This window comes from Fringilla coelebs (genome assembly GCF_963513975.1).
Source record: "Fringilla coelebs genome assembly, chromosome: 1".
Lineage (NCBI taxonomy): Eukaryota > Metazoa > Chordata > Aves > Passeriformes > Fringillidae > Fringilla > Fringilla coelebs.
In genome coordinates, this window is record NC_140028.1 from 57,326,983 (window position 1) to 57,353,255 (window position 26,273).

Here is a 26,273-nt window from a genome sequence, read left to right on the forward strand (position 1 = left end):
AACAAATACACTTTTTATAATTTCTGCTGTGTTAGCTCATCTGATCATGTCACTACTACAGTTGACTTTCTGCATGGTCAATCTTCTTCTCAAGGTTTGAATTTATTTAAATGATCAAAGTTTACAGGAAACAGATTTTTCACAGCACATTTTATAAAACAAAGTAAGGATCATTCTATATTCAAAATGTAAAAAGGAAAAGATATTGCATACATTTGTCTAAAAAGAATAGATTTTTATCCAACATCCAATCATTGCTTTTTTCTTAAAACTTTTATAAATGTTTTGTTTCCCACAGCATACCTAATGATTTACACAATTTTTCATTTCTTGTTCATTCATGTGCAGTTTGTTCTACAGCAAACTCACTTGCATGATCCACTAGTGATTGCTATCAATATATATGGGTATTAAAAATGTTACAGTCCACTGAAACAGGTTACAAAAAGCTCTAGCAAAAATTGTCCAGACTACGAACATAACTGAATTACACTCTGCTCTTAGGGAACAGTAACGCAGCTGAGAAGACACAATGGATTTGATTACCACAGAAGCATGTCCATATGATTATAGGACACTCCATATTAAAATTTGAGGGTGTATTAAAAAGGAAATTGCATCCATTGCTAAAGTACAGGTTATCATTTGCTTACCTTCTGAATAATGCCTTTACAGTCATGAGACAGAGCAAGGTTAGATATTAGACAAAAGACCACTTGCTGAACTGGGCTGTTATCATTTGACACATGGGAAGCCAATTTCAAGATGTAATGCATTAATGAATTGCCAGCTGCACTTCGTGCAGATGGAAGTGATGATTGTCCACCACTGGCCCAACAAAGTGAAGCACAACCTTAAAGCAATGAAACATTAATCACATTAGAAATGCAGATATATATTTTAAAAAAATCTATAGAACCAACAGTGCAACTGCTCAAACACTGAGATGGAACTTTTCAAAGGATTTGTTAGGTATCTGTTCTTTGAACTCCAATAAAGTCAATCAGACATGCTACAAATAGAATCGTGCCTGAATGTAGCACTTTACTGGAATAGGCATCTACTGTTCTGTTGTTCTGGAATGTAAGAGGTGATTCTGCCGTTAAATAGGAGCCATTGCTCCATCTAAGAAAGTCTCCTTAAAACCCAGAACATATACGTAATTATACAATTATTTAGAGGTTGAATCTGAAGGGATCCTCTGAAACTGGCTCAAAAAAAGAGGTCTTTGTATAATTTGAAAGGATTAATATAAGTTTCTTAGAATATTTTTCTGAGAAATATAAGCGCTGTCTGCAGCTGTCATTACATTGTACAACAGAAGAATGCACAATCCTATGCTACAGAGCTACAAGTTTGAATTAATACAGTAGCAGGGAACAGCTATGTTACTGACCTAGTACAGATAAATGCCTTCTGCACAAATATAGATATGTCTTTTTCTTTAGTGGCACTGGCCATCAGCAACAACAGGTAATTTCTTACATGACAAAAGTAAACAAAAATGAGACAATGCTTAACTGTGACAAACATTTACACGCATTTCTCTGACTACACTGAGGAGGAGCGGTTAACCAGTTCAGAGTAGGTAAATTTGGGACACCTCATAAGCCAGCTATTCCAAACAGAAAGAAAAACCATGATTGATCAGAGAGCACTTGCTCTCATCAGCAAGGAAAATAAATATGCAGCCTAGAGTCACTTCAGCTTGATTTCTTGCACATGGACAGGACACCACATTTTTATTTTTTACTCTGTAGCTGACTTATACACATCTTTCTTCAACCCATATTAAAACAAATTCTTTATGAAAAAAGTAATTGCAAGTTCATTTAAGGTCTGGAGACATTAACTTTAAAAAAAGAGTCATATTTTAACCGTTAACTATTTATTTTAACAGTTTTGGTATCCTGACAGGGAGAAAGGAACAGACACTTTTGTGTCTCTTCAAGCTATTTGCAAATCATCATTTATGATTTGCTAAATCTAAATAACCAGGATATGGAAAGAGGAAAATCCATGCTAGAAGAAAGTTCAGGCTTCTAGTAATGGGGATAATATCAATGGAAATAAAAGGTTTGATCAAATGAAAAGGAGATTCCTTATGAAAAATATACAAATGCAAGCTACTGAGTCCAGGCATAAATAAATTGAAGAAATTTAATACAAAATTGAATTTGATTGACTATTTCAAAACTAGAATGTTCTCAATAAGGACTGATGTACAACCCATACAAGGTACTGATACACTGCTCTCTATTAAAGAATTCCTAGAAGAATACTTCTATAATATACTATTCAGCTTGGCAGGATGTTCAGCAAAACCTTCAAACATAATGGTTGGAATTAAATGCTATTTAATCCTTTAGTACAATTGCACTCTTGCTAAACCCAACAGCTTGAACCAGATCAGAACAAAAGTCTGGATCGTATTAAAATCAAAACTCTTGATGGACTTTGATGGACCAGGGCTTTTACACTTTCCTCTCATGGTAGCAGTAAACATTCTTTTCCCTTTATTCTGCTTTTCTGTCTTAATTATTCTGGTAAAATATTTTGATGTATTCCACCACAGAGTGACTTTCATACCTGCAGGATAGTTTGCAGTGTAGACACAAAGCAAATGCAGAGCTATTTCCATTGAGGAATCATCTGCTAAAAACCATGGCCACAGAGAATGCAGAACAGGAACAAGATGAGCTTTGAGTGCTGCCATCTACAACAACATGAGGAAGAATTTCAAATGCAAACAGTCCTTTGAAAATGAAATATAGAATGAGAAAACCATATTTTTATCTTATGGTTTAAAAGACTGTATGGAGAACTGACACCATCATTTCAACCACCAATGAATTTAACTCTACACCAGTCAAAACCAGCACCTATCTTAATTACTGAAAGATATGCAAACAAAAGCAAAGATTTATTCATTCCAAGTGTTCTTTTTCAGGAGCTCTCTAAAGTTTTATTCAACTCCTTCTAAAGTAATTATTAGAACTCAAAAAGCATGGAAATACAAGAGTGCAGTTGTATACAGAGCAAATGATAGAAATCTTCAGTTATCAACAGTAACCTCCTTCAATCCTCCAAGCAATTCTTTCTGCAAATCCTGATCAAAAGAAGAAAAACTTTCCACAATAATCTTAGCTGAGATTATGGCACAACCAAGTTATGGGGACTTCAGGAATAATCAGATGCCTTATTCAGCCCCAAGTGTTCTGCACACAAAAAGGATGTTAATACATGCCCTGGAAAAGGGGCACTCCTGAAAAGTCAGGAAATCTTGTAGTTCTACCACTGCATTTGCTAAAAGTAGCCCAAGTTGTATAAATAGCATAAATAACACAATGCCAAGAAAAATTAAACTGTGAAAGTGGAAATAAATCTGTGATAGTATCAGCAATAAGAAAGAAGAAGAGCAGTAATCAGAAAGAATGAACACAGGAAAAAGTGAAAACAAGTAATGTAGTATTTTCCCCATGGGGAAAAAAAAAAACAAGTAGGCAGAATGGAAGTTGGAAAGAAATTGAAAAGAACAGAGTAAAAATCAAGAATAAAATTAAAAGACATTCAAGATTCTGAGCAAGAAAAATGATTTTATAAAAAATGGATATGAAAACAAAATTGTGTTTTGGAGGATTAGTACAATTTCACTCAGATAAAGAAAAATAAATAGCAAATTGTTTTTTAGATTTTGAGTTTTGTTTGGTTTTGCTTGTTTTGTTGGGGTGGTTTGGGGGTTTTCTTGTCTTTCAGAAAAGCAAAAAAAGTAAGGAGAAGAAATAACTTTCTAAGATCTGAAATGTATCTCTATGCACTTTTCTGGTGGCTCCACACTTTTCTCCACATCCATTTTTCATGTTGTATGCTTTGAAAATTAGAATTATTGACTTACAAAAAGCAGAAGTGGATATTAAAGATAACAGCCATGTGAAACTATTGGGAGATGATGTTTCCATACGAACACTAAGTTCCTAATAGATGTGTGAAGTATTCTTAGGAAGTGGGAATAATAATGAAATATTTCTTGCTATTAATATCAAACTTAAATTTAGCCAGCTTGAAAATAACTTCCAAGTAGGAAAAAAAATTATCTTCATTCAGTAACTAAATGTGCCATATTACTTTAGTATAAGAATACTTACTTTGCATTCTTCATTTTGAAAGAGGCAATTTCTAAGGAGCTGCATAGAACACCTTAACTCCTTGATAAGGTTATCCTCCTATCCAGGGAAAAATAATTTAAGATCATCAATGTAAGAAAGAATGAATTTTGTACAAGGAGGAAAGATATTTCAAAAGAAGAAGTGCAAATCTAAGGTATCAATGTTTGGGTCACATCTGCTCAGCAGTTTTCTTCTGATATCACATAGAATTCATCTCAGCTAGCTTCAAGCATGTTCACTAAAGACATTAATAACCAGTAACTTATTATCCTTATCTTTCTTTATAACCCACAGAAACTATTTCTAGGGGCACCAATGTGACCAAATGCAGAAATCTGTAATGTTGAGTTCCACTTTTCTTATGACTAATGAAGAACGGCCGGGAACTTTCCAAGTATTTGTTCCATCCTAAAGCACACGTCTAAAACAAGTCAAATGAATCATTGCCTAAAAGCATTTATTTTTCTTCCTTGGATAAAAACAAGGTTAAATTAGCTCTGTCTTTCAGACTCTGAGATGAGCTCAGTTGGAGCATGGTGCTAATAATGTTAAGGTTGTGGGTTTGACCTTTATATGGACTATTCATTTAAGAATGGGATTTGATGATCCTTGGGAGACCCTGACCCTTCCAACTCACAATATTCTGTGATCTCTACAGCAGGTCAGGCCAATCCATCCTTACATTCCTAAGATCTTAATTCATTTCCTATCCTTAACTATAAATATAGAAGTTATAAATAACTTCCAACCTGATAAGAATATTACAAAAATAAATACAGACCTTTGGACAGTGAGGAACTACCCTGAGATTCAAGTTACAAGTGAACAAAGAATCTATCTTCTTGACAGAGCTGTGACACTACAGGGCAGTGATGGCTGCCCTAACTCCTGTAAGGGTGACACACTAAACTACTTCTGAAAGATTACCAAATTTCAACAAGCTTATTCACCACAGGATACTATTCCTGTCTTATCAAGCATAAAGGAACAAAAATGTAAAATAGGATTCATACTTAATCTCAGACAAGGTGAAAAAACAATGCATGCTTATAAATCATAATGTGCTTATACATCATAAATCATGTATTTGATGACATTTAGAGATTAACTACTCTGCAGTACAGCCTACTGCAACAAGGTTAATGAAAGCCAGGTGTAGTAGATGAGGAAGAAACACACAAGTCATTATTACAAATACATTGTATAACTGGTTTGTCTCACCTCTAGTCAAATAAAATGCTAACACTAAGACAAGACTCTTGAGACAAGAATTCTTTCAAGGAATTCTGTAAGTATTAATTTAGTTAATAAGTAAAATAGCATTAAAATGCCATGAACTACAACTCATATTTAATGTACAAACTTCTAGGAGGTTGAAAAAGTTATGGATTGCATTGATAACACTGTTTATATTTATTTCTTTTAGGATATCTTGCTTTTTACTACAATAATATTTTGACATGATTTTTTGAAAGCTTGACTACTTCCAAATACTTTTCATGCTCTTTATTAGCATCACACTAATTATTGTGAAAGAAAAGAAATATCAAGAAAAACACCTCAGCTGACCTGAGAATAAAGCTAGGTAAAACACGTTTTTCGCAATAACTAAGAGTCAGAGAAAGGAAAAAAGAAAAGAAGCTGTCATGACTTTCCTGTGAGAGCTGTGTCCTGAAGAGGGCAAAGAAGCAGTTTTGTGAATGATCAGGTAAGTCTACCATGAGAGCAATGTCTCAGTGTCCCCCACACGAAACTGTCATTATGTACCACATATGATGAACAGCACAGTTACACATGATACAGCAACCTACAGTCTCAGCTAAGCGGGAAATCTGTCACAAAGTCTTTTGCAAATCTTTCAAAGAATTTTCAATGAAACATAAACTGGTTTTCTGAACTTTCTCAGAGGCTCCTTTCCTCCAAGTTCATTCAAGTTTTAAATTTCTCTACAACCCAAAAACTACAAAGAACCAGCTGACTTCAACCTTATAGGACATATCTAGGGCAGGACTCCTTTCAGCCTCCAACACTTGAAAAGGTAAAATGAGTGTGTTTAGGAGATCTCAAGAAAAAATATGGTAGCCTTCTCAGGGTCAAACTCAATTTTTTTTTAAGAGTTCATTGTCATAAAACATACTCTCACAAACCAAGACTAATGTCTGTATCAAAACCTCAGACAAAAATACTATTTAGTTTAAGCAATGCAGAAAATACCCTACAGGAAGGTGTTTTCTGCAATTTCTGATTTATGTGGGAGTGGACAAGATATCAAACTTGACAGCAGAGGTTACTGCTTGTATTTTATTAATTCTCTTAGATGAAACCAGCAGAGAACAAGCAAATTGCAACAAAAATCTTATGAAACTGTTGTATGATGGCAAGACATAATTTATATCTATATGTGGTAAAGAAGACTTGGGTGACATGAGAGCCTAGAAAAACTGGAAGGCAGGTTGCAAAAAAAAAAGGCTAAATAAATAAACTGTGAATAGAGAGAAACTACTGGGAATGCAGGCAGTGGAAGGACCACAAGTATGAGGTTAAAGAGACACAAAACTGAAAAGAAGTTAATATACCAGGGACAATTGAGTCTGATGACAAGAAACTGAGATGTCCAGACCAAGTCTGAAGGAGAAGAGAAAAAAAATTGTGGAAACAAGATGGAAAAAACTAGCCAGATTAGATAGGGCCGTAAAGTCAAGACTGAAAGTCCAACTAAGTTTGAAAACAATACTCTGATATTGCTATAAGATAAATATAATAAATTACAAGCACAACAGATTACAAAAGGATGAGATGAGTATATGAATGGATGTCTGAAAGTGAATTTTGAACTCTCAATCAGCCTGCTATTTGCTGCTTTCAGCCAGGATGGACTAGCTGCTAATTCTGATAACCTAGACTAAAAGTGGGAATTCCCAAATCCTCCAATTAATGAAAAGACATGAGACAGAACCAGTAATTCAGAGGCTGATCATGTTGTACTTTGCATGTATACTACTGAGTTTAGGCAAACAGAAGCTTGGAGTTCTGGAAAGAAAAGTCAGTCGAAAAAAGAAGGATTCCTGAAAAGAGATGGTCCCTCACAGAAAGAAATGGCCCCAGAAAGAAGTATATGAAGTTGGAGTAACAATATGGCAAATGGGAGAAGACCCTGAGGACCAGAGAGAGGAATGGAAAAAAACCACCAGGACATGCCCAGGGGCTTTGTCCAGTGAACAACCAAGACTGGGCAGCTGCAAAATAGGAACCAAGGTGATTTTCCGCCTGACATTCCTGAAGTAGCAGTCATCTCTGTGTTGGAAAAGGTAGTTGAGACCTAGTGAGACCTCTGGGTAGAAGAGTGTGTGAGATAATTAAGTTGGTAAAAGTTCTAAAATAATTTAATTTTATAGAAGCGCCAGCATCTGGATCCACTACAAGCTGTTATTTCCTTTGTCTCATCTGTGACACATACAAATAGTATCTGCCTCAAGAAAACAAACAAACAAAGCTGGAAGTACCTTATCCTATCAGTGTTCTGGTTTTTATAGCTACCTTTTTTCTCTGTGCTTTCCCAGGCTTTAGGGAATCCAAATTCAGCTGTGCATGAATGTGCTTCATGTTTTCCATACAGCTGTCTATCAGGTCAGCTAGAAGACAAAAAACCAGTAACATTTATAATTACATTCATAATCAAAAATGTTTTATTAAAAACCAAATTATCTTTCTGGCAATGATTTTCTTGTTCTCTCCTTGATATCAGGAAGTAGCAAACGATTTCTGAGATTAAGTGCATCTAGTTGAGTGCTCTCAAGAAGCAAGAATATAATTGAGTTCTCTTGCAACAAAGTCCCATTAGAGGAATGCCCAAAGGAATGACTGGTAAGATTGAGAGGGGAAGATGATTTGGGTGGAGAGGATAATAACTCATAATGCTTCAGGATATCTTCAATGATGCTCCTTAGAAGTGTGAAACTTCAAGAGATTAGGGCATCCATTTATTTTACCTAATCTTTATCTAACAACAGCAGATTTGCTGTGTCTGTGGTGAGACAAAGGAAAGCAACTGTTCAGGTGACTTTAAGGGCAAAATGTTGAGTTAGGCTCTTTTCTTTGGATCTGGTCTTCAAGTCACTATAAGATGAATGAGTGACTACTAAGTGGAGAAGGTAAGAGCTACAGATATCATCTGTCTGGACGTCTGTTAGGATTTTGACACCGCCCTCTACAACCTCCTTCCAAAGGGGAGAGTTCTGTAATTGACAGGTGGACTAGTGGATGAGGAATTGGTTAGATGGTCACACCTAAAGGGCAGCAGTCAATGGATCAGTGTCCAGATGGAGAGCGGTGACAAGTGGTGTCCCTCAGGGATCCATACTGGGACCAATACTGGTTATGTCTTCATCAATAACATTGTGGGATTGAGTGCACCTGCAGCAAATTTGCAGGTGACACCAAACTGAGCAGTGCAATTGACACACCTGAGGTCTCATATGCTACCCAGAGGGACCTGGACAAGCTCAAGGTCCAGATGGACCTCATGAAGTTCAACAAGATCAGGCAAGGTGCTGCACTTGGGTTGGGACAATTCCAACTCTCAATACAGATTGGGGGATAAAGGATCGAGAACAGCTCTGCCAAGACGTAATCAGGGCACTGGTGAATGAAAGGTTAGATATGGTCAGGCAATGTGAGCTCACAGTCTGGAAGGCCAAGTGCATCATGGGCTGCAGCCAAAGCAGAGTGGCCAGCAGGGCAAGGGAGGAGATTCTGCCCCTCTGCTCTGCTGGTGAGACACACCTAGAACACTGCATCCAGCTCTGAGGTCCTCAGCAGAGAAAAGACCTGTTGGAGTGAGTCCAGAGGCAGATCACAATAATCCTGAGAGGGATCTAATACATCTACAAGGACAGGCTGAGAGAGTTGGGATTGCTCAGCCTGGAGAAGAGAATGCTCCAGAAGACCTGGTTGCAGCCTTCCACTTAAAAGGAAAAGCTTAAGAAAGATGGGGACAAACATTTTAGCGGGGCCTGTTTTATGGGGTAATGGTTTTAAACTAAGAGGACAAACTTAGACTAGATATGAGGAAGAAATTTTTTACAATAAGGATGGTGAAACACTGGAACAGGTTTTCCAGAGAGATGGTAGAAGCCCCACCCCCTACCCTAGGTTGGATAGGGATCTGAGTAACCTGATAAAGTTGAAACTGTCCCTGATTATGGCAGGGGGGTTGACCTAGATGGCCTTTAAAGGCCCTTTCCAACTCATTTTATGGTTCCATGATAAGAGGATAATTTGAGTTGGAAGAGATGGCCTCCAGAGGTCATATACCCAACCATACACCCAACCTTCTCCTCAAAGCAGAGCAAGCTCTAAGCAGGCAAGGTTTGCTTGCAGCTTAACCCTGCAGGGTCTTGAAAATGTCCAGAGACAGCACTCTATGTCTAGCAGTGCCTTCAAAGGGCAAATGTTTATTTACAGGCAGTTTGACACTCATGTTTCAATCTATGCCCATTCTTTTCAATCTCCTATACCATGCACTGCTGTAAGAAACCCATCTCCAACTTCTTCAAAATCTCATAGGTCCTCGCAAAGCCTTTTCATCTCCAGGTAGAACATAGGTCAACTCCATCAGCTTCTTCTCTAATGACAAGTGAATACAACCACCCTGATGGCCCTCTGGGGATCCTGTTCCAGTTTGTTGACAGTTGTTGTACTGGGCCAAAACTGGACGCACTATTCTAGATTTAGTCTAACGAGCGGTAAGTAGAGGAAAGAAACTTTTCCCCTTGATCTAATGGCTGTGTTCCTGTTAATACAGCTCAGGATGCTGTTAGTCTTCTCACATTCAGTTTGCTGCCTACCAGTCCCTTTTTTTAGCTCTCCAGTCAGCCTCTTCAGCTGTAAGGGCTTGTACCTTTTGAGCTGCAGGACTTTGCATTTTTAACTTAAAGTAGCCCTTAAGAGCTGAACAGGTGATGCTAGAGCTACAGGTGTCTTTAGAACACTGCTTTGAGCCCCAGAAGTTGTCTTCCTCTTTTCAAAGGTCTGTGTTGCACAACAGCAAGGATCACTTGATGGTTCCTCTAGCACAGAATGATGCACTTCCTGCAGTGGAAGTGCCTTCACAGTGAGGCAGAGTGGAAATTTTCCAGAGTAGAAATCCATTTTGATTTAGGTGAAATGTACATTTTTGAGTTAAGTCTGTACTTGCTGTTTAGTCTGACTGCCTGTTCTCATGAAGGGCCTGTGCTTGGAGGGACTGCTTCAGCAAAAGGACAAGAGATAAGGGGGGGAAGGGGACAGACATAGCACGACAACCTGACCCAGGAGTTCTTTCTGATAAAGAAGAATTACTGGCAAGTGTCATGTGAAATCAGTGGAATGAATACGTATGAACCTATTGTAAAATTGCATGCATATGTACTTGAGAGGGAGATAAAAAGGGACCTGGAGTTCCCAGAGGTACGTGTCATTTTAGGGGAAAGATTCCCACGTGTCCAACTTTCACAAAAGTTGTGGAGTTTTGTTTGTTTCCGCAAATCAACAGGAAGCTGGAACTTAGTTGATCTAGTAAGTCATCAACAGAAAAAGAAGACTGACTGAAGTAAGGGCAGAGTACAGAACCAATACACTGGGAAAGAGCAGACAGCCAAATACCTGAAGTTGAGTTTTCTACCACTATAGGGATCAGACACTGCACAGATCTAAGCTATCAATGTCAGTGTAGTGTAGGTTACAGAGTGGAAAAAACAGAGATGTAAGTTACAGGAAAGCACCCAAGACAAAGTGCACTTGGACAGATCAAAAGGTGTAAAACACATGATGCATGAGAAATGCAAATTCATCATTCTCCCATGTTCTAGAGGACACAAGAAGCCTGTGATTAGAAGCTGGTTTACTACTGTGAAGGGAAGAAAGTCCTACTTAAACTGTAATATGGGACCAAAGAACCAGGGAAGAACAAAGCTGAGAAAAAGAATTCTCTTCTTGTCCAGGTACAGCCAGAACTAAAAACACAGGGCCTACTTTCACCTACACAAGTACTGGAAGATACTGCCAGTGAAAAATTTCCAGTTTGTAATGGTTGAATGTACCATTAGTAGTAAAAAGCTAACAGGTCTCTTCTTACTCCAACACAGACCTGTGACTTCACCACAGGTTTTTAAACTGACTATAACATTTCATCTGCAGCTGAAAACTTTAATTATTAAGATTTCTTAGTAAAAATCAGAAAAGAAACCTGCCACTGAAACCTAGGTCTTCTGCTTTGAAAAAAGAAATTACAATCTAAAGGTAATATGTAAAAGACCTGCAAGCATTTGATTCACATATAATTTAACATACGCTTTGAAATGCTCACCTTCCAAAGCACATTTCTGGGCATTTTTACTGACAGCTAACAGAGACAACAGTGCATTTGTAGCAACTTCTTTCAGCACATCCTTTGAAGATTTTCTTTCACAGACCTACAAAAATGCAATTTCATTACTGAAATGACGAAGTGACCATATTAAAAGTAGTATTCACAACTAAAAATAGATTGTCAGAGTCTATATTTTAATTTGGATGATTTATCACTATATTTCTAAATAGAGTTCTCCCTCTCTATATTCATGTTTATAGTCAGTCTGCATTGAAGTGTTTTGGGGTTTTTAAAATTTTTTTTTAATTAAATACTTCTTCTTTTTCTCCTAAGCCCACCCCTCTTATTCTTTTCTTAACATTCTACTTTTCTAAGGCCTAGATTCCAAATCCTGGCATTCCATTATTTTCCTAATATTCAGGATTAGGCTTGGTAGTAGACAACTCACTGATATGCCTTTGGTGCAATCTCACTTTCCTTCTACACAATGATGATGAAGAGATTAAATACAGTGAAATTCCGTCAAAAAAAATCACTGAGAGTTATTTTAGATACTTTTACTAACCGGAGAAAAATGGTTGTCTTAGTTTTGTGAGGCCTTTGTGAGCATCACCACATTTCTAATAACCTAAGTATAATCTCTGTTATTGAAGGAATATTTATTTGGAGCCATATAACAAGATAGTTGAAAGACAAGGAGCACTCTGTGGTTCATATATTATCCACTACAGAATTTTGTCTATCTAGAAATTTTCCCTAAAACACCGTGCCAGTTCTGACATCCAAAATAATAGAAAAAACCTCCATTGCAATCAGAAAAATATAGGAAAATAAGAACAGTTGCTGGATCATAGTAAAGAGAAGAACATATTTTGAAGCTAGCCAAAAATATGACATCTTAAGAAAACCTTAATATTTTAGGCAGAAATCTTATGAGTACCTATCCATATCTCACAGATTTTAATTCTAGATACACCATGTATTAATGGACTAATAATTTTTTCAAATTTTCATATGCAATAGAATATCAATATATGCTCTAAGGTGATAAATTATTGAACTGTTCACTGTAACTAGAGATGAGAGGGCCAAAGGATATGGAATAGTAAGTTAATAACTAGCAAAATCCCAACACCTCATTGATAAGGACAACTGACACTGAATAAAGGCACCGAAGGATGGACTGGGTTCTGTGTTTATAACCAACAAAAAAGAAATTTACATTTAGACGACAACAGTTTTTATTAGATCTGGTGTGAAATCTCAAATCTAACAGCAACACAAGAATGTTTAAAGTAAGTTAATTGTTTTTCTGTTCTGATAGGAGATGGTCTCTTTTCAAATTAAAAAATTTAGATGTTTGAGTACTTAAAGTTTAAACTAATTGACACAAGCCAGGAAAGAAAAAATTGTTGAATTGCAGCAATCTTGCATAGCCTAAGATGTAGGTTTTGTGACTTATCCACTCAAAGGCTTTTGCCCTATTAAATTGCTAAATGTTTTTATTTTTTCTCAATATTCATTAATACTTTAGTAATACAAAACATATTTCCCTATCAACCTCTTGGTATTTTCCTGTAAGTATTATGGGGCAGACTAATCCAATGATTAAGGTGAGTTGTCTTATACTTTTATCTTTTTCAAAAGTTTTAATTTCATCTTACTGTTTTCTAAATTTTATCTTAAACACTAGCAAAATTCTGTTCTTTCTTGAAGCATGCTCTTCTATGCATTTTTTCTTACTCTGCCATCAAGAACTGCAGTTCATAATAAAAAAGGAAAATTTATGTCAAGCATAGGGAGCACAAGTAATTAAGAATTAATTAATGATTAAATACCAGTTGAATGAAAATATAACTAGAAATGCATAATGCCTTGTGCCAAAAGATTCTATAGTTTTAAACTATAATAAAAGTATTAAAATGAGAATGGATACTGAATTAATTATTTTTGAAATTATGTTGCATAATAAATTTAAGATGTCCCATAAATCTGGCTACATTAGTCTTCACCTACTGTAAGTTAGTTGCAGGGGAGATGACAGTCTTTCTAGTATACTGTAAGCTTTATATCTAGGAAAAAAATGTTAGGGCCAAAATTTGAGAGTTTATATATAGATTATGATTTCCTTCTTAATTTTATTTCTGATCTTAAGCACATGTACACAAAGATTAACATTTGCATACATAAAACAACCAAAACCTTTCAAAGTCAGCATGTGCACTTACTAGATTTCTTGTATGTGATAATGAATTCCAAGTTGAGACCTGGTCTACTAATATTCACGCCTGTACACTGGGTACTAAATTAGCATTTGCCACTGCATATATCAGGTATTCTGTAGATTTTATGTATTTAGGGATGATTAATGGAGATGACTGTTTGTTTGAAAAGTCTCCCATCCCTTTCTATGTTAGCCAATTATTTGCTTGACTGCTTTTCTTTAAAATGTTTCTCCTGAATCTTTTGGGATGTTTTTTTCATTTTTAATGGTGGTTTTGTTTAGGTGTTTGTTGTTTCAATAGGTTACTTTACCCATGGGCTCATTCCACTGCCCTCTCAATGATCACTGTAAGGGGGTGTAAATAAATAACACGTACTTTGACCTAAGAAACTGAAGCTGTCTCTTTCCTAATTCTGTTATCCTTTTGGGGAGATCATAGCAGCCCTGTAAGGACCCAGAGAACATAGACTATCTTTTGAACTCTTTTATGAACAAAATGCAATGTCTGTCTACATCTCTGAACAGTTAAAAAGCATGTTAAAAGCTGATGTCTCTTACAATACTCAAACTATGTCTAATGTCCTTTCATTGACCTGGCTGAAGTTCATTCTTCATTGTATCAACTTTTTCTGCTCCCAGCATAAGAATCATCCCCTGGCACAGATTGAAAAGCAGTTATGTACACTTTTATGAAATTAGAGGAATGTTACAACATGTCTTTATCAGACATACTCTCATGCAACCAGACTTTTTGTGTCAGAGCCAAGGAGTTTTGTTTCAGGCACATATGCAAGCATTAATAGAAAAACACAACAGGACATTTAGCAAACTATGGGATTTGAACAAAGTGCCCCTGCTTTGCTTGAGTCCCTGAAAATCCTGTCCTCACAGGAAAACACTGTGCCCTGAAGTTAGTTGCCAAAGACACAGAGAATTCTGGTTATGTGGCCTGTAGAGTGACCAAGAAAGACCCTATTGGGAGTTTTTCCTCCCTGAAAGACAGCAGGTTCTCAGTGGACAGAACACCATGCCTCAGTAGATACAATAGAGCCACAGTGCTGAAACAGAGCAGGAAAGAAGCACAAAGCTTGTGACAGATACCAGGACCAGTCTTGGTAGGAGTAAGGTTATTAAACAAGAATTCAGCATCCAGGAAGAGAGGAGATGAATACTAAGAGAGCATTCTTTTGGTCACACCATCCAATATACGACCAATAAATGTCAAAAAAACATGCTTTACATAGTGAAATAGTAAGATACTTATTAAAAAATAGTTGTAAGACAATGACTTCAGAACAACAGAAATCATAAGTGAAATTTTATATAATGTGCATCATTCAGAAAAAAAACCTACACTTCTAATCATAGATCACTATGATTGTTACAGTGACAAGCTGCACATTAATTAAAGAATATAGATAAAAGAACTAAATTAGAGGGAAAATAAATAAGACACAAATTTCACATATAATTTGTTTACTTCTACCACCCTGTAAATAAGGGAAGGATTAAAACTAAAGGTAGTAAAAGAATCAAAAATGCAAAAATAGATCCTGCAATCACATTGTCAAATTTTAAATACCTGAATAATTAAAGCAGTAAGTTGAGTCACTGGTGCCTGGCATTCTTCAGTGTGATCCAGAAGAAAGCTAATAGTTGGATTTTGATATATACTTTGTTTATCCTGGAGCTGTTTTCTTCCTTCCTCATTCAAAAGGACAGAGAGGAACTGTAAACTAGCCACATATAAAGCAGGATATGTGGTAGACAGATGAATACAATCAGAAATGGTATCTAAAAGGTTAAACAAAAAAATGAAAATTTTTACATTTCATTATGAATAAAGCTCAAGTATAGTTTAGAACACAGAAAGACTTATCAAAGAAAGCACAAGAACCCAGAAGCAGTTATACTGTGCATTGTACAAGGAATTCTACAAATTCTATGCATCTTATAAGTCTTCAAAATAATCTAAGAAAGAAAAGTTTGAGTTTTATAACAGTTGAATGAATTAATTACCATGCATTCATTTGACTATAAAACAAAAAAGCAATCTCCATTTCACTCAAATCACTCATTTGTCCTGTAATTTTTTGAACTCACCTCATGTTATCAACAGCTTACATCATAAAACCAACAGTATGCATTAGCTGCTTTATTTGCAATTGGATTTGGGTTCAGTAAATCTCTTAACATGCACAAGCTTGTCTGGACTGTGTTCATACTTCAGTATTGAAGCATGTCACAGAATCTTGCCTAACTACGCAAGTAACTAATGTAAGAATAATTCAGGCACAAAAAACAAACTCCTGTATAATAATCTTGGATTTTATATCTCTCATCTCCTCGCAAAACTTTGCTTTCCTTTTATGCAAGATATTTAAAAAGAAGGGAAAAAAATGAAGTACTAATGGATCATTTAACAAATGCCACATTTGGTTAAGGTTTACAACTAAAATCATTCATCCATACATGTGAAGAAAACAAAGCAAGTCAGCCAAGCTCTGGACACATTGGTTTTCATTGTGGGTATCTCATTAGTAATTACTTAAGAGCATCTAAAGAGCAATGACTCTCTTTTCTATTTGTTTATTAGTTGCTAGGAAAAAAAAACCATGCAGGAATAGTCATTACCAATTATCGCTGTACAGTGATTTGCAAGGGCTGCTGTCACAGATGGAAAAGATATCTGACCACTTTTCCACAGTAATGTAGCTAGAAGGCTGAAAGAGTCTACCCATGTTTCATGAAGTACAGATGTTAACTCAGGATCTGCAAAGAGAATACAGAAAAAATCAAAACACTTAAAAATGTGCTCAAACCTGGAAAGCTGAGTCTGACCACACCTGTTCATTTACCTCAAGGTGGTACCTTAATGAAGACCTGCCTCTGTCTGGTTATAAAGGAAACAAAGTACTTCATTACCTAAGCCAGCTTTGGGACGTATGGTGAGAATCCTGAAGGTATTTCCTAAGAGAGGTTTCAGCAGTTCATCCTGGCTTACAAGATGAGAGTCCACCAATAAACATGATTTTAGAAGCCTGGACACAGATGACAAGTACTGAAGTAGTAACAAGACCTGTTAAATATTTGTAGAAAGATAAGAAATAAAGCCATATATTTACACCTTCCACATTATTTTAAGTTTACTCACATTCATAATGTTTTAATACACACCATTTAAATAATAGGACATGAATTTAAAATGTTTCTCTTAATTTTTGTTGTAGAAGATGAAACAGAATCCCTAGTATGGAAACACATATGTGCAATCAATTTTCTAGCAGCAAAGCAAAAGTTCCTTGTGAGAAGGTCATGACTCTTGCTACATTTACAGCAGCATACTCATTGGAAGGTCACAAAGAAAAACACAAAAATGGTCATTAATACTGAAGAATACATATATCTTCCTAAAAACAGAAGCTGACATATTTATTCATTTATTCTCGTAAGTTTTCTGAAGAAACACATTTCTTTAATTAGCAGAGTAATTTACTTCTAAGTAAATCTGAATGCAAAGCAGCAGAAGCTACAAAATGGCTGTGTCATGAAAAAGCATATTCTATACATTGTACATACAGAGTTAAATTTGATAAAAAGGTAGTTCTATCAGCAGTAACCGTATATGGTTTGCACACATCAAAATTAGCTGGGAACTATGTAAGTGTCTGCAGGATCAGAGACAAAGCAAAGCAGCCAGGTTTGTTACAGACAATAAATATCCAATGTGTCAGTAACTATATCTGGCTCATACTTCAGTAACATACAAAAAATTCTATTACATAATTTCTTCAATGGCTAAATTTAACTTGTACTTTTAAAAGACAATTCATTTTTAGTTTGGTTATTCCAATTACAGTCCTAACACAGAAATTAATTCTTCTGTGTTGAATAAAATGGTTTATTTTCACTTAAGCTTTGTCAAAAGCACAAAGATTGACATGAATGTAGCCTATAACAGTGTGTCTGGACTATGTTAATGAAGATAAATTATGCTAACATAATTAAATTCATAACTTAAAAAAATTAGGAAGTAACAAATGCTTCTCTGACCTGAGCTTTCACATGTTCCGTATGACATTTATGACCCAATGGAGCTCTCAGTTCCAAGATGCATCTTTCAACCAGATTTGCACTTACGAGACTAAAACAAAATATATTGGTTAGAAATATGGTTGAGTAATTAAACAGTCTATTAACTTAACATTCCATAGAAGATAATAATATAAATAAACCAAGTAGAAATAAAGTAAGATGCACCTACTGCTAAACCCCACTATTTTAAGGAAGTCTAGTGCAATGGCAACTATAGCAGCAGTATGCTGTTTCAAAATAGCTAGAGACTAATATAAATTCCAATAGCTGCTACTGCACTGGCAAAAATCAATTTTTTCTATTTGATTTCTTATTTTCCTTCCTCTAGAAGAATAAACAGCTCTGCAATAATATAAGCTGTATTCACACCAGGGTTGTTGGGGTTTTATGTTTGTTTGTCTGTGTTTCGTTTTTTCCATTAATTGCACTATGAAGAACAACTACAAATGCTCTTGAAAACTTTTACCAGAAAATGAACTAATTTTTCATGCTACACTTCAGGACTTCCAAACATTTTTTACAGAGAAAAGAATTTGCTACAATGGAAATGGAAACATGGCACACAATCTGAACACTTCCTTTGAAGTGGTTCCTCCTTTTAAAAGGAAGTAAAATACTAGGATCCATCATCCAAATTTGGCAAGTTTTATTTACTCTCTTTTAGTGTGAAAATCCTTGGCTCATCTTCAAAATATTTGATACAATTCAAAGAAGAAAAATAAAATGAGCTGAAATGATCTGCAATTCCAAATACCTGACAAAACCCTACAACAACATGAGAGGAACAAAGAGTCCTGTATAAGACATACACCACAAATGGAATCACCAATATGACTATCTATTCTGTGAAAAAAAAAAAAAAAAGGAAGTAATTCTGATTCATTTCTTCAACTGATTGTATTTTTCTATAAAAAAAAAAGAACATTTCAGGAGCAAAAAATGATCAATATGTTTAACAGTTTTAGTAAGAAACATGGGTAGATCTCATTCGAAGATTTTTTAAATGTCTATTGCTACACCTCGTTTGTAGTTCAACAGTTATTGATCTCATACCTGCTGAGAGTCGTTAGCAAATGTGTTTGTTGAAGGGCAATTCCAGTATCTTTTGGCATGACAACCAGCAGATTGTGCAGAAGGCTGCAAACAGCCGACAAAAGGGCAGGTGTGACTACAGCACGCTGTTTAGACAGCCCAGCAGACATGGGAGAATCATGTTGACTTGGAGATTCTGTTATGGTTGTATCACTTTGACCTAGAGTGTGTTGAATAAAAAAAAACACAAAACAACCAAAATATTAAATTACAGCAGTTACATAAACCAAGTTAATTTGTATTTTTCATAAAACATCTGAGTCCTCTCTATATTTAAATTGTATATTCAGGAATGAATGGCAAAAAAAAAAAAAAAAAATCAGATACAGGAAATAGTTCCCAAATAAAATGCTCCCTCTACCAGGCATTAAATAAAGATAACTAGCAAATTTGGAAAGACAAATTACCAGTCCTTTCTTTAAAAGAAAAATATTTTTATTTGTACACAGCTCTTTCTACATACATGATTACAAATACATTTTTTATATTATATTGATTTTTATGCTTCTACATATAAAGAGAATTATATGCAGATCTTTGTGTATGTATGTATATGACAGCTCTACCATGACTGATGTGTTGAAAGCATGACCAGATGCCAGAAGAGAACCTAAGTCTTGAGTTATATTTCAAGCAGTACCATTTTCACCTGCTTTGTCAAATTTCATATTAAAGGAAGTGTTTAATATTTGTCTTCTAAAACAACCACTGGAAGCATCAACTGCTCCAGCAACATGCAAGCTGTACAATGTATAGCACAGACAAATACTGAAATATGGGCAGGTGAATACACTGCATTTAGCATCAGGTACAAGACTCAAGCTTGACTTACCTTGTGCCATAAGCCGATCAACCACAGCTTCCGGAATAAAACTGGCTGAACTTGGAACTGTTGCCTGAAGCTCTGTAGCACTCCCCAGTGATGGTGATGCAGACAGAATCTAGAAAGCCATAAAAAAAGGAAATCAGTTGATTCCAGCTTTTACAGACTAGTCTTTTATTTATATTCTGCTTGGGAAGGGGGAACAACACATCATAAGCAACAAAATCAAATACAATGTAAATATTACTGTTCAAAATCAATTTGATTAGATTTTGTCCACTATGTGTGTGCATATATATGACAAAAACCCCAATAATTGAAACTATTAAAAGATGAGCAATATGAACAGTCTGAAACATTTCAGTCAAAAACTGATCAATGCCCATGTTACTGGAAATTCCTTCTCTTCATCCTTCTTTTTCATCCATATAATTGACTCAACCTACATTTGGATAAAGATAGAAAGACATTACTGAAGCATTTAAACTCAAATTTTTCATGGACTATTTGCTCTACTGAGAACATCAGCACTTGTCCCTTTGTACCAGAACACACTCAGATAAAAATATCACAAGTGCATTTGTCATCAGTCAAAGTTGATGTCCCTGAGTCTTCTGAACTCTGGGTACTTCTCTTAACCTTAATCCTGTGATCCTTAAATGTATTCATTTCACAGTGAAGATTTGAGATGTTTAAATTACAGCAGATAACTTTACTGACAGAATACCATGCTCCTCCTACCCATTTTGCATTATTTACATTATGAATTGTGTGTGTTTTCAAAAGCTCCTCCACCTAAGTGATGTGCTTTTGTGACACAATAAGACCTGTAACTTGTTTCAGAGAACAGGACAAGTATCTATCATGTCAAGTCACTCTTTCATTTGAGTTTTTATTTTCTAGATGGAATAGTCACATCATATAATTTTCTTCAAGAGTGTAACTATATAAAGCAGCGAATACAGAATATAGGAGAATCCAACAAAATCCCAACAGTTACAACTTGAAGAAGGGTGTTATTAGAATTTTCCTTACAGTGAGCTTTCTAAGGAAGACTGAAATATCTCAAAGGTTTCCAACTGCTGGAATATATTTTTATATAAGGAAATTATAAAAGTGACTTAACAGACAAAAAGGGTGCAGAGAAGGAAATCAGAGATCACTCTATTCCTAGCTATTGTAGCTTTGCAACCTCCACGTTGTAACTTCCTTTTCTCCTGCATTTTCCGCTGGTCTCCCACTATTGTTCATCCTACACCCATGAGTCTTTCTTCTTAAGTCTGCTCAGTCATTCCTCAAGAAAAGTCAGAGGATTATTGTAACACATAAAACAAGCTACATTAAGATCTGGGGGTGTGTCCAAAACACAGGGAGCACATAGAGCTCATAGAGTGAGCACACAGAGTATCCAAAATAGAGAGTACATAGAGCATATGGAGCACACAGAGTGTCTAAAACACAAAGAGCTTGGATCACATAAACACTAGGACAATGCTTGGCTAAATTATTTTCTTATTAGCAAAATGCAGTACCAAGCTGTACTGAGTGATTGAAATTCAAATCCTATTTTGATTGCACAACTAAAAAGCATATTTGCCAATTTAAAAAAAAATTACTTAAAGTTCTATGCTTGCTAATTTAAATAATTACTAAAATCCATTATTTATATTAAGCTAATCTATCACGACACATGGCAAATTCTGCATTTTTTCAGCACTGCACGTCAATTCCAAGCATTGCAATAGGTGAGAAAAACCAGAACACTTTTGCCTAAACAGCACAAACCCAAAATGTAATTTCTATCAGTCCATATGGTTCTTCTGAAACAAGTAAAACCCCAAAAGGATTTCAACTATATTGAGAGTCATCTTACAGATATGATTATGAATTATACAACCTTTCACATATTAGTAAAAATATCAGCTACCTCATACAACTGTTCTTTACCTTCTAAGACTCTCCAAATACTTTGGACAAGAAAATAAATAGTTCTCAGTTACATTAAAAAAAAAATTTAAAAATCAGCAAAAGCTTTATCTGGTTAGAAAAATATCATCTTCCTGCACTGATGGAACATTAATTGATAATTGCATCACAGTGGGAAATAGGTTAAACCCCAACATTTTCTGCCGTCATAACAGAAAACATCCAGTAACACAATTAAGTTGTTTCCACACTATTCTGCCTTCCAGGGAGAAAAAAAAAAAGGATTTTGCCACTTCTATAAATCACCTTTGATAAGGATGAACTGGAAGTTTGGCACACAGTATTTAGTAAAGGATATTTACTACTGCTACCATATTGTTCCTGGGAGCAATGAAGCATTGTGTTGCTGAGCAGTGAAACTTTGGAAGGGGGTGCAATAGGGGAAAAGGTTCTGTGTGTGTGGAGAGGGAGATGACAACTGCAGATTAGAACCAATTCAAAAGAATACAAAAATTGTCAGAGTGGAAACACAGGAGAAATGTGAGGGTTTTGCCATTTATCTACTAGATAGGAATAAAAGGCCTTTTCTTAACCTCTAGTACAAAAATCCCTCTGGCATTGCTTTAATAGGCTTGCAGTGATTAATTCTATTCAGTTCCCTTTTCAAAGGTTTAAATCACTTAACTGTAGAGCACTCTGATAACCAAAGTTCCAGAAAATAAAGCACACATTTTTATAGAAAATAGCAAGATTTCATAGGAAAGAATGGCCATGACTTGAAGCTGTCAGAGAGATGTCTGTAGATCTTTAGCCCACATCATTTTTAGCTCAAGTTTTTAAATAACTGCTCATTTTGCTAAGATTTCCTGGACACAGAACAGCCCTAGCTTATTTATGAAGTGTAAAGCAAGTCAGTATCTCCATGCAAATGGGTGATCTCTTATCATATCTACGAAACACAAACCAAACATGTTGGTGAAAACCAGAGTAAGGACTTGTCTTCTCTAATGATAACCTGAGTTAACATTTAAACTATTTATTCCATAAAAGACCAAGATTATTAATCATCTCAGAATGATGGCCTTTTTGCAGTATCCACATTCCAGTTCACAGAAAAATAAAGATAAATTTGACAAAAATCTGTAATCTACTGGGATATTAAAGACACAAAATACAGTGCATACGAGTTAACACAGTACAGACAATCCAGTTCTGCTATCTTTTTCTATTATACTGAATCATTGATTTCATCCCCACATGACTATTCTTTACTCCATAAAACAAAGAAAACTTAACTTATGGTCTCTGCAAAATTTCTGACTCTCTTTTTAATTTTCTCTATTTTCTTTCTGCAAATTTGGGGAAAATAATTGGGGATGAAGGAAAAAAGATGAAGCCAAAAAACAATTTAGTGGCAACTTTCAGCTACAGTCACATGGCTCTATGTGAAATCAGCTCATGATAGCAGACAGCTCAAAAAAAGTATTGGTTGCATGAAATCTGGAAGAAGAGAAAACTAATAGAATGTTAGGAATAGGAAAAAACATGGAAATATCTAGATCAATTTTTTTTTAAGTTATTAAAATAGGAGAGAAGAGTTTTCAATAGAAACAATTCTACTTGGTTTGATTGCTAGTTCTGGAGTATTTGTGGGTGTTTTCATCAAATCTGTGCCACACACCAAAAAGACATTTGTTCCTTCAGTGAGACCTGCAGCTTCCTTTCCATCTGTGATGGGGAAAGCACGCCATCTGGTGGGCTTGGAATAACAGGATCTTCCCGGCACCATCAACATTCAACATTTAGCAATAAATAAACTTCTACAAGCTTTTTCTAATGACTTCATAAATATATTTCTTTATTCATAGATCAAAACAGAAATTGGGCTGAACTTTGACCCAAAAATTTCAAGTTATGTAGGAATAAATTAAAAATGCCTGAGATTTCAGGATAAGTTTTCAGAAGTGTTTCCTAACTTCACTAGATACACACTTCAGGTAACTGGCCTCTGAAATACAGTTTACAATCAGCCTCCATCAAAGTTAGGCTCATCCACCTTTTTTCTCCTAATTGATAGTGGCATTGGAACATCAGACCTCTACATCTTGCAGTTTGGAAATTTTCAATATGTCATGTCAGCACTGGCATTTTTTAAAGGTAAGAAACATAGTAAATAAAAAAGCGCCAAAAACTAAAGAAAGTTTACAGCTACTAAAAATGCCCATGAAGGATAAATGGAAATTAAAATAACTTCTAGAAATGACAATCAAAGTCTTAGTGTGACTAAGAATCTTCGTACATGTCAGGGAAAGAAGGAAAACAAAACAAAACACAAACTTCTACAAAACTCACATGGCTAGCTGTAAGAGTCTAATCTTAGCAAGTCTGAAGTCTAAAATATGTGGAAGACTGATATAAATTAGTGTAGCTTAGTAGCACACTGTACTTTCCACTGTTAATAATTAGTTGTGTGTCTGGTGAATGGAATAGTAGAGCTAAGTCTTTGTGTTAAACTCTGTTGCCACTTTACATATATAAATATGATACATTCATTTGATCCAGTAGATTCCACATTATTTTTTCCTTTTTTCTTTTTTGTTAACTACTGAAGCTGAAGAAATTTAGTGTTATGAACTTGTCCAATTCTTCATAAAAACTCAAGCACAACTTTAAGTAGACTAGACACCAAGCCCTGATAAGAATTGCTGCAGTTTAATTTTGTCTTCAAGTAATGTGAACAAAACAAGATGAAATTTGGCCAATTTTCATTCCTCTAAGTATGTGGCATTCAATTTATTCAGTAAAAAGTAATCTGGGAACAACTGATTTAAAAAAAATCTGAGATTCTAATGTTAATGTTTTTTAAGGAGCAGTCATGATTACATGTACTTCCTGATTTACATGCACGTTCATTTATTTTAGTTTTGATCTTCAAATTTGAACATTTGTTTATAAAATAACCCTAAGGGGCTGGGGGGGGTTGTTGTTCTTCATTCATGAAAATACAGTTAATTAACAGGATTTCTGAAAATGAGAAATCAGTTTACAACTAAAGTGCACTTTTTCCTCAATTATTAAAAACATGGAAGATAACAGTATCAGTACTATACAGCGTTAAATTTATAATAGAGAATCAAAAGAACATTGAAATTATACTTGTGTAATACTTATGAGACAAAATTTTGATACTGGTTTTTCCGTTTTTATTTTTACCATGTTTCACAGCAAAATTGAGCATAGAAATTTTTGTCAAGAGAAAAATATAGGATAGTAATTTATCAGCCTTTGTCATATCCACACATGCATCTGTTTAAGAGAAAAGAAACTTCTAAACAATGATATTCTGGATTCAGTAATAGATTAGATATTCATAAATGGAAAATTTTTGAATATGAAACTAAAAAATACATTTCAGAGCAACATGTCAGTTTTCTTTCAAAGAAAGAAACTTTTCTTTCTTTTCTTTCAAAGACTATGCTGCAGTCTTTGAAAAACACATGATTTTTATCAGGTAACTAATGAATGTTACAAAAGTTTCCTCCACAGCCTGAACTACTATTGCAAATCTACTCTGGACCTGAAAGAATGTCTTTCAATTTCTCCTCTGCATTTGCCATCTTGAAAGATGACACATGGGTACAGCTTTACATTGCCAAAGTCAGAAACAAATTTTTCAAGCAGCTACCTGCTGTTTTCCATGTCTGCAAGCACTTGTGCCACTTTTAAATTATACAAAAGCATTTTCAGAATCCAGAGTTTATTGTGGCACAGAATACCCAATGTATTTATGTGGCTTTGATTGATCCAGTTCTGTAGCTGTGTTGTGTAAACACAGGTTCACTCTGAACAGACAGTTTGGATAAAAGCAACAGAAGTGACAACCAGAAATGGAGACAACTGCATTTTGTCAATAAAGCCAATTACAGAGTAATCTCTAGAGAATATGTCTTGTTGTGGGAAGCTATAGAATTCAATACTGCCTTATGCATTTAGCTAGGCAAGGCAAGCTACCTTATTTATTTTTGCTCAGGTTAAGAACAACAAAAGAGTTTTTTCAGCATATTAAAGCTATATTGGAACAAATTTCAACTCAATTTCACAGCTAATTTCTGACTGATTTCAGGTTTTAAGTTTTGCTGGAGTTTTTTTTAACAATTATAAGAGTGCTAATTTCCTTGAAAGCAGTTCACAAAAAACTTTATATTTAAAATGAATAATTACTCGGCAAGTTACCATAGTTTCAGATGTTGAGTGAGAATGTGAAGATTTTCTCTGACTAGGTGGAGCCTTCCAAAGATTGAGAGAATCATCAAAATCTGTAGGGCAAAAAATAAGAATCAAAATTACTGTAACAAGCTTTTTAAAGGACTGTTTCAATGAAAAATTCGCCAACCACAGCTATCCTTCTGAAGCTCTCAGAACACAAGTTTTCACACATTGTATCTATGAAGTCTTGCACATCAAATTCCCTGAATAAACAGAAATAAAAAATTTTCAGTGCAACATAAAGTGGTCTAGAAAAAACTACACACAAACTGCAATTGCATAGTCTTCAGTCATATCAAATAGGTCAGATTTCATTTTAGTTAAAATGCAAGA

The 26,273-nt window shown here is 35.2% G+C and overlaps 1 protein-coding gene across 1 annotated transcript in view; it reads right to left on the reverse strand.

Moving 5' to 3' along the window:
* The window catches only part of RTTN (rotatin), a gene marked incomplete at both ends in the record, with an annotated part of 79,312 nt that overhangs the window by 5,171 nt on the left and 47,868 nt on the right, over nucleotides 1-26,273 (reverse strand). Inside the window, 12 exons of the mRNA XM_084202696.1 lie at nucleotides 654-853; nucleotides 2,590-2,716; nucleotides 4,146-4,223; nucleotides 7,704-7,798; nucleotides 11,512-11,617; nucleotides 15,321-15,532; nucleotides 16,373-16,510; nucleotides 16,664-16,817; nucleotides 17,792-17,882; nucleotides 18,887-19,085; nucleotides 19,758-19,866; nucleotides 25,908-25,990. Of these exons, the coding sequence (XP_084058822.1) occupies nucleotides 654-853; nucleotides 2,590-2,716; nucleotides 4,146-4,223; nucleotides 7,704-7,798; nucleotides 11,512-11,617; nucleotides 15,321-15,532; nucleotides 16,373-16,510; nucleotides 16,664-16,817; nucleotides 17,792-17,882; nucleotides 18,887-19,085; nucleotides 19,758-19,866; nucleotides 25,908-25,990 (1,592 nt within the window). The remainder of the gene's footprint in view (nucleotides 1-653; nucleotides 854-2,589; nucleotides 2,717-4,145; nucleotides 4,224-7,703; nucleotides 7,799-11,511; nucleotides 11,618-15,320; nucleotides 15,533-16,372; nucleotides 16,511-16,663; nucleotides 16,818-17,791; nucleotides 17,883-18,886; nucleotides 19,086-19,757; nucleotides 19,867-25,907; nucleotides 25,991-26,273) is intronic.